Below are 10,222 nucleotides of genomic sequence, written 5' to 3' on the forward strand. Positions count from 1 at the left end.
GAGGTCCCACAGAGGTCCTACAGAGGTCCTACAGAGGCCCTACAGAGGTCCCACAGAGGTCCCACAGAGGTCCCACAGAGGTCCCACAGAGGTCCCACAGAGGTCCTACAGAGGTCCTACAGAGGTCCCACAGAGGTCCCACAGAGGTCCCACAGAGGTCCCACAGAGGTCCCACAGAGGTCCCACAGAGGTCCCACAGAGGTCCTACAGAGGTCCCACAGAGGTCCTACAGAGGTCCCACAGAGGTCCCACAGAGGTCCCACAGAGGTCCCACAGAGGTCCCACAGAGGTCCCACAGAGGTCCCACAGAGGTCCTACAGAGGTCCTACAGAGGTCCACAGAGGTCCCAGAGGTCCAGAGGTACAGAGGTCCTACAGAGGTCCTACAGAGGTCCTACAGAGGTCCTACAGAGGTCCTACAGAGGTCCTACAGAGGTCCCACAGACCTGGACTCAGATCTGAGCTCGTCTGAAATGTGGAGTTTATGAAAAAAGAAAAACTTCATGTCACATGTGACCAGAACTAATAATCATTTCATAAAATCTAATCATGAAATAATAATATTCCAGAAGAATAATAATATAAATAATTTTATAAATAATATAAAAGTGTTTCTGTCCAGACTCTTGTTCAGTTACAACAGAACAACAACAACTCACTCATCATACACACACAGTCACTACACAAACAACACAACAAAACAACACACTACACACACAGTCACTACACACACAGCGCCCTCTGCTGGTCACTACACACACAGTCACTACACACACAGCTCACTACACACACACACTACACACACACTCACTACACACACAGTCACTCACTCACACACACACACTCACTACACACACAGTCACTACACACACAGTCACTCACTACACACACAGTCACTACACACACAGTCACTACACACACAGTCACTACACACACAGCGCCCTCTGCTGGACACGACCTGAACGTGTCTAAAGCTCTAACTCGCTAACAGCTCCTGATACTGCATCCTGCTCCTGCTACTAATACTACTACTGCTCAAAGTACTACTACTACTGCTGAAAATACTGCAACTACTAATACTTCTACTACTACAACTTCTACTTCTGCTGCTTCAGCGTCTGGTGAGTGGAAAACTCAATCTTCTTTGTCTTAACACGTCTAATAAACATTTAACTGTATCGTGTTTTTATTTTTTTGTCTTTGAGTTTCTTTTTACGGCTCAAACTTTTATTTTCATCAAACACATTTTTGTCTCAGTCGTTTTTTTTTTTTCATTTGTTGATTTTTTTCTCGTTTGTTTTTCAGACCTGAGTGACGTCTCGTGTCCGTCGGCTCCTCACTTCAAATCTGACGAACCCGCGGCTCCGCGGGCAGAAGGGCATCGTGGGAAATGTAGTACACGTGTTTCAGTTCAAGTCCAGGTTTAGTCCAGGTTTAGTCCAGGTTTAGTCCAGGTTTCGACCGGGTCTAGTCTTGGGTTTCAGTCCTGGTTTAGTTCTGTTTTTGTCTTGAGTCTTCAGTTTAAATGACTTGGATCTAAATGTTCAGACACTTTTGAAAATGTAGATTAAATTTGACGTCACATTGACACATTTGGAGCGTTTTTGTTTCAGTTTCAGTTTCAGTTTCAGACTCAGACGAAGCAGAACCGGGACGTGGGTTTGGTCGTTTCTCGGCGAACTCACTTTTCAAACTGTTTATTGTGTAAAAAGACGACTTCACCGACTCAAACGCCGGAGTCTTTAATATTTAATAATTTATGAATCGATCCTTTTTATTTTGATGCATGAAACATTTGCTTCGCTTTAACTTCACAAACCTCCGTCTGAGAATCGCACGTTTACACTTCCGACTTTTCTAAAGGACAAATCTGGTCCCGTTCAAACGATTCACACTTTTCTCTCTGACTTTATTTAAACGACTTTTCTCTTTTCTCTTTTTTTTCTGAAGTGAAGTTGTGGCGTTTGAGTTTGAGGCTTTGATCGTGTGAAACATGAACCCAGTTTCAGGATTTGGGATTTGGGGAATTTGAATTTGAAATAGTGAATGTGTTTACAGTGAAAGAGTGTCACCGCGGGACAAATAAAGACTTTTGTCCAAATCTGTCTCCTGCTTCTTTTCTTATTTTTATTAAACAACTTTTGAGTCAAAGAAAGAAGTTAGAAAGAGTTTGGTCCAAACTTCAGGTCTGCAGATTTTACACACAGACACAGAGACACACAGAGACACAGAGACACACAGAGACACACAGACACACAGAGACACACAGAGACACAGACACAGAGACACAGAGACACAGAGAGACACAGAGACACACAGAGACACACAGAGACACAGAGACACACAGAGACACACAGAGACACACAGAGACACACACAGAGACACACAGAGACACAGAGACACACAGAGACACAGACACACAGAGACACACACAGAGACACACAGAGACACAGAGACACACAGAGACACACAGAGACACACACACACACACACAGAGACACACAGAGACACACACAGAGACACAGAGACACACAGAGACACACAGAGACACAGACACAGACACAGAGACACACAGAGACACACAGAGACACACAGAGACACACACAGAGACACAGACACACAGAGACACACAGAGACACACAGACAGAGACACACACAGAGACACAGAGACACACAGAGACACACAGAGACACAGAGACACAGAGAGACACAGAGACACACAGAGACACACAGAGACACACAGACACACAGAGACAGAGACACACAGAGACACACAGAGACACACAGACACAGCAGAGACACACAGAGACACACAGAGACACAGAGACACACAGAGAGACACAGAGACACAGAGACACACAGAGACACAGACACACAGACACAGAGACACAGAGACACACAGAGACACACAGAGACACAGAGACGACACAGAGACACACAGAGACACAGAGACACAGAGACACACAGAGACACAGAGACACAGAGACACACAGAGACACACAGAGACACAGAGACACACAGAGACACACAGAGACACACAGAGACACACAGACACAGAGACACACAGACACAGACACACAGAGACACACAGAGACACACAGAGACACACACAGAGACACACAGAGACACACAGAGACACACAGAGACACAGAGACACAGAGACACACACAGAGACACAGAGACACACAGACACACAGACACACAGAGACACACAGAGACACACAGAGACACACAGAGACACACAGAGACACAGAGACACACAGACACACAGAGACACAGAGACACACAGAGACACACAGAGACACACACAGAGAGACACACAGAGACACAGAGACACACAGAGACACACAGAGACACACAGAGACACACACAGAGACACAGACACAGAGACACACAGACACAGAGACACAGAGACACACAGAGACACAGAGACACACACAGAGACACACAGAGACACACACAGAGACACACAGAGACACACAGAGACACACAGAGACACACAGAGACACAGAGACACACAGACACACAGAGACACACAGAGACACAGAGACACACAGAGACACACAGAGACACACAGAGACACACACACAGAGACACACAGAGACACAGACACACAGAGACACACAGAGACACACAGAGACACACACACAGAGACACAGAGACACACAGAGACACACAGAGACACACAGAGACACACACAGAGACACAGAGACACACACAGAGACACAGAGACACACAGAGAGACACACAGAGACACACACAGAGACACACAGAGACACACAGAGACACAGAGACACAGAGACACACACAGACACACAGAGACACACAGACACACAGAGACACACAGAGAGACACACACAGACACACAGAGACACAGAGACACACAGAGACACACAGACACACAGAGACACAGAGACACACAGAGACACAGACACACAGAGACACAGACACACAGAGACACACAGAGACACAGAGACACACAGAGACACACAGACACACAGAGACACACACAGAGACACACAGACAGAGACACACACACAGAGACACACACAGAGACACACAGACACACAGAGACACAGACACACAGAGACACACACACACACACAGACACACAGACACACAGAGACACAGAGACACACAGAGACACACAGAGACACAGAGACACACACACACAGACACACATAGACACACACAGAGACACACAGAGACACACACAGAGACACACAGAGACACAGAGACACACATGAGACACAGAGACACACAGAGACACACATAGACACAGAGACACACAGAGACACAGAGAGACACGGGGACACAGACGCAGAGAGACAGGGGGGACACGGGGAGGGCATCTGACACATTCAGGACCAGAGGGACCTTCAGTGTTTCCTGAACTTTCTTTTATTCATTTATTTATTAGTTTTTGCAGGTACAACAAAAATACAAAAACAAAACCAAAAACAGAGACGTGTTCATGAACACTGGGACCTGGAGCTCAAAACGACGACCAGGAGGAAGTTTAAAATCCTCTCAGGCTCAAATTAAATTTAATAAAAGGAAAAAATCTGATATTTGGGGTAAATGATCATATGTGCAGTAATATTTACAACCCTGATGTTTTAGTTTGAGACCTTCACATGTCGTGTGTCGGGGGATGTTCCAGATTTGGTCCAGTGATAAATTCACACTGAAACTGAACATGATTTAAACACAAACTTTATGTTCATCACTTTTTATAACAATGAAACATTTATCTCAGTGTAACAGTTTTACAGTGACAGAACAACAGCACTTTTCTCATGTGATTCTCCAAGAAACTATTTTTATCCTTTGTAAACAACAAAAGTACTTTGTACTTCTGTCGGTACTTTGTACTTCCGTCAGTACTTTGTACTTCTGTACTGTACTTCCGTCAGTACTTTGTACTTCCGTCAGTACTTTGTACTTCCGTCAGGTCGTTTGTGTGGAGTCGTTCTTCCACAGTCTCAACATGGACGGGTAAAAAAGCTCATAAATGTGGATGTGGAGTCGGTGTCGTCGATGTTTAACTGTTGTAAATGTGAAACGTCTGAATGGAAAGAAAGAAAAAACAGAGAGAATCAAACCCAACTGTTCACATCATCACCTGCTTCTTTTTTTAAACATCTTTGGAGTTTTCACCTGTAACTGTGCAGAAAAACACACACACACACACACACAAACATATACACACATACACACATGTACATGTTCACACACATGTACATGTTCACACACATGTACATACACACATAAACACATCATAGATACCAGTACACACACTCAATATAATGTTTATACACACACATGTATGTGTATGTGTGTATGTATGTGTATGTGTGTGTATGTGTGTGTGTATGTGTGTATGTATGTGTATGTGTGTGTGTGTGTGTGTACTGGATGTTTATGATCACACCAAGATAAAAAAAAAAGTAAAAATCTTCTCTCTCTCTCTTCTTCTCTCTCTTCTCTTCTTCTCTTCTCTCTCTTCTTCTCTCTTCTTCTTCTTCTTCTTCTCTTCTCTCTTCTTCTTCTCTCTTCTTCTCTCTCTCTCTCTTCTCTTCTTCTCTCTCTTCTCTTCTTCTTCTTCTTCTCTCTTCTCTTCTTCTCTCTCTTCTTCTTCTTCTCTTCTTCTCTTCTCTCTCTTCTTCTTCTTCTTCTCTCTGTTTTTCTCTCAGGGTTCAGCAGGAGCAGTTGGCGGCCATTTTCCTTCTTCTCAGGGAGAGTCAGGAAATGAGTGAAGGAGAAATGGAGGAACAACTCAAACTCTACTCACTGTGACCACGCCCCCGGACACGCCCCCTGATCCGCCCTGCACACCTGTGACCACGCCCCCTGACACGCCCCCTGTTCCGCCCTGCACACCTGTGACCACGCCCCCTGTACACCTGTGACCACGCCCCTTATACACCTGTGACCACGCCCCCTGCACACCTGTGACCACGCCCCTGCACACATGTGACCACACCCCCTGCACCCTGTGACCACGCCCCCTGCACACCTGAGACCACACCCCCTGTACACCTGAGACCACACCCCCTGCACACCTGTGACCACGCCCCCTGCACACCTGTGACCACGCTCCTGTGACCACGCCCCCTGCACACCTGAGACCACACCCCCTGCACACCTGTGACCACGCCCCCTGTGACCACGCCCCCTCCTGTCCTCGTGTTTTCATGTCGTTCTTTTCTCTCTCGTTCTTCTCGTCGCCGCAGTCGCCCTGGGGCAGACTGACCCCTCACACACACACACACACACACACACACACACACACACACACACACACACTCACACACACACACACACACTCACACACACACACACACACACACACACACACACACACACACACACACACTCACACACACACACACACACACACACTCACACACACACACACACACACACACACACACACACACACACACACACACACACACACACACACACACACACACTCACACACACACACACACACACACACACACACACACACACACACACACACACACACACACACACACACACACACACACACACACACACACACTCACACACACACACACACACACACTACACACACACACACACACACACACACACACACACACACACACACACACACACACACACACACTCACACACACACACACACACACACACACACACACACACACACACACACACACACACACACACACACACACACACACACACACACACACTCACACACACACACACACACACACACACACACACACACACACACACACAGGGGATGTGGGGAAGTGTGTTGCCAAAGGACACAACGGACACTAGAGCCGTAATCGTCCAATCAGGTTCTTTTGTTTTTCCTGATAATTTATGTTCTTAGGTTCTTTTTTTTTTCAGCCCCAGAGTTTGTTTTCCTCCTGACAGTTTGTTCTCCTCTTGGTCTTGGTCTTGGTCTTGGTCTTGGTTTTGGTCTTGGTCTTGGTCTGGGTCTTGGTTTTGGTTTTAGTCTGGGTCTGGGTCTTGGTCTTGGGTCTTGGTCTTGGTTTTGGTCCTGGGTCTGGTCTTGGTCTGGGTCTTGGGTCTTGGTCTGGTCTTGGTCTTGTGTCTTGGTCTTGGTCTGGGTCTGGGTCTTGGTCTTGGTCTTGGTTTTGGTCTTGGTTTTGGTCTTGGTCTTGGTCTTGGTCTTGGTCTGCTGATGTTTCTGTGACTCAGTTGATGTAAACAGGTTTTGTCTGGGTCTTGGTCTTGGTCTGGGTCTTGGTCTTGGTCTTGGTCTTGGTCTTGGTCTTGGGTCTTGGTCTGGGTCTGGGTCTGGGTCTGGGTCTTGTCTTGGTCTTGGTCTTGGTCTGGGTCTGGGTCTTGGTCTTGGTCTTGGTCTTGGTCTTGGTTGGTTGGTCTTGGTCTTGGTCTTGGTCTTGGTCTTGGTCTTGGGTCTTGGGTCTTGGTCTTGGTCTGGTCTGGTCTTGGTCTTGGTCTGGGTCTTGGTCTTGGTCTTGGTCTGGTCTTGGTCTTGGTCTGGGTCTTGGTCTGGGTCTGGTCTTGGTCTTGGTCTTGGTCTGGGTCTTGGGTCTTGGTCTGGGGTCTTGGTCTTGGTCTTGGTCTTGGTCTTGGGGTCTTGGTCTGGGTCTTGGTCTTGGTCTGGGTCTTGGTCTGGTCTGGTCTTGGTCTTGGGTCTTGGTCTGGTCTGGGTCTTGGTCTTGGTCTTGGTCTGGGTCTGGTCTTGGTCTGGGTCTTGGTCTTGGTCTTGGTCTTGGTCTTGGTCTTGGTCTGGTCTTGGTCTGGGTCTTGGTCTTGGGTCTTGGTCTTGGTCTTGGTCTTGGTCTGGGTCTTGGTCTGGTCTGGGGTCTGGTCTGGGTCTTGGTCTTGGTCTTGGTCTGGTCTTGGTCTTGGTCTTGGTCTTGGTCTGGGGTCTTGGTCTTGGTCTGGGTCTTGGTCTTGGGTCTTGGTCTGGGTCTTGGTCTTGGTCTTGGTTGGTCTTGGTCTTGGTCTGGTCTGGTCTTGGTCTTGGTCTTGGTCTTGGTCTTGGTCTGGGTCTTGGTCTTGGTCTGGTCTTGGTCTTGGTCTTGGTCTGGGTCTGGGTCTGGGTCTTGGTCTTGGTCTGGGTCTTGGTCTGGTCTGGTCTGGGTCTGGGTCTGGTCTTGGTCTTGGTCTTGGTCTTGGTCTCTGGGTCTTGGTCTGGGTCTCTGGGTCTTGGTCTGGGTCTTGGTCTTGGTCTGGTCTTGGTCTGGGTCTGGGTCTGGGTCTGGGTCTTGGTCTGGGTCTTGGTCTTGGTCTGGGTCTTGGTCTTGGGTCTGGGTCTGGGTCTTGGTCTGGGTCTTGGTCTTGGTCTGGGTCTTGGTCTTGGTCTTGGTCTTGGTCTTGGTCTGGTCTTGGTCTTGGTCTGGGTCTGGTCTTGGTCTGGGTCTCTGGGTCTTGGTCTTGGTCTTGGTCTTGGTCTGGGTCTTGGTCTTGGTCTTGGTTGGTCTTGGTCTGGTCTGGTCTTGGTCTTGGTCTGGGTCTGGTCTTGGTCTGGGGTCTGGTCTTGGGGTCTTGGTCTTGGTCTGGGGGTCTTGGTCTGGGTCTGTCTTGGTCTTGGTCTGGGTCTTGGTCTTGGTCTGGGTCTCTGGGTCTTGGTCTTGGTCTGGTCTTGGTCTTGGTCTTGGTCTCTGGGTCTTGGTCTTGGTCTGGGTCTTGGTCTTGGTCTGGGTCTTGGTCTGGTCTGGTCTTGGTCTGGGTCTGGGTCTTGGTCTTGGTCTTGGTCTGGGTCTTGGTCTTGGTCTGGTCTTGGTCTTGGTTGGTCTTGGTCTGGGTCTTGGGTCTTGGTCTGGGTCTTGGTCTTGGTCTTGGTCTTGGTCTTGGTCTTGGTCTTGGTCTTGGTCTTGGTCTTGGTCTTGGTCTTGGTCTGGGTCTTGGTCTTGGGTCTTGGTCTTGGTCTTGGTCTTGGTCTGGGTCTTGGTCTTGGTCTGGGTCTTGGTCTGGGTCTTGGTCTTGGTCTTGGTCTGGTCTTGGTCTGGTCTGGGTCTGGGTTGGTCTGGGTCTGGTCTGGGTCTTGGTCTGGGTCTTGGTCTTGGTCTGTGTCTTGGTCTGGGTGGAGTCAGGACGACAGCGCCACCTGCAGACGCACTTCCTCACCGCACCATCCAGGAGTGAGAGGAACAAAGGAACAGGACAGAACACGAGAAGGAAACAACGAAACACGAGCAACAAAACACAAAACAGAACAAAAACAACTCAAATCTTCTGTTTGTGACGCTGTAAAAGAGAAAAGAACATTCTGGACTGAGACGAGCAAAACAAACTCCGACGATGGATCCAAGAGGAAATCGAAACGCAGAAACGATAAACGATAAACGATAAACGGGGACGAGGGGCGTTTTTCCTCTCACTCCTGGATCGAGTGGTGAGGACAGAGTTGGGAAGTTTACTTTTCAAATGTAATCCCCTACAGATTACAGATTACAGATTACACACACCAAAATGTAGTTTGTAACTGAATCCATTAAGTTACTTAAAGTGAGTAATGTAATCTGATTACTTTGGATTACTTGATTTTCTGTAGAGAAACAAAGACGAGGAAGAAGTTTTGTCTGATAAAAGAAAATAAAAAGTCCAGATTTTACTGAACCAAATTAAAAATATTATTGATAGAAGAAGAAGAAGAAACACGTCCACACAGCAGGATTTAGTCCTGGTTTAGACCTGGTTTAGACCTGGTTTAGACCTGGTTTAGACCTGGTTTAGACCTGGTTTAGTCCTGGTTTAGTCCTGGTTTAGACCTGGTTTAGACCTGGTTTAGACCTGGTTTAGACCTGGTTTAGTCCTGGTTTAGTCCTGGTTTAGACCTGGTTTAGTCCTGGTTTAGTCCTGGTTTAGTCCTGGTTTAGTCCTGGTTTAGTCCTGGTTTAGTTCTGGGAATGAGTGGAATTACTAAAAAAAAAAAAGGGTTTAGCTCAAAATGTGAAAACAGTAAAATTCCTCTGTGTTTAATCCATTTATTTCAACAAAGTAACTGTAATCCAATTACCACTCACTGAAACAGTAACTGTAACTGAATAGTTACTCATCATTTGTACTCTGATTACTTAACTCCAGGACATGTAATCTGTTACTCCAACACTTGGTGAGGAAGTGCGTCTGCAGGTGGCGCTGTCGTCCCGACTCCACCCAGACCAAGACACAGACCAAGACAAGACCAAGACCAAGACCAAGACCAAGACCAAGACCAAGAC

At 47.5% G+C, this 10,222-nt stretch overlaps 1 protein-coding gene across 1 annotated transcript in view; it reads left to right on the forward strand.

Moving 5' to 3' along the window:
• The window catches only part of si:ch73-366l1.5 (FILIA-N KH-like domain-containing protein), a 27,170-nt gene extending 25,066 nt beyond the window's left edge, over positions 1-2,104 (forward strand). The window contains exon 4 of the mRNA XM_020935978.2: positions 1,305-2,104. Coding sequence (XP_020791637.2) covers positions 1,305-1,314 — 10 coding nt within the window. The 3' untranslated portion in view covers positions 1,315-2,104. The remainder of the gene's footprint in view (positions 1-1,304) is intronic.
• The last annotated feature ends 8,118 nt before the right edge of the window (positions 2,105-10,222 follow it).

This window comes from Boleophthalmus pectinirostris, unplaced genomic scaffold (assembly GCF_026225935.1).
Source record: "Boleophthalmus pectinirostris isolate CB_2022bp ecotype Guang Dong unplaced genomic scaffold, ASM2622593v1 HiC_scaffold_17, whole genome shotgun sequence".
NCBI classification, from domain to species: Eukaryota; Metazoa; Chordata; class Actinopteri; order Gobiiformes; family Gobiidae; genus Boleophthalmus; species Boleophthalmus pectinirostris.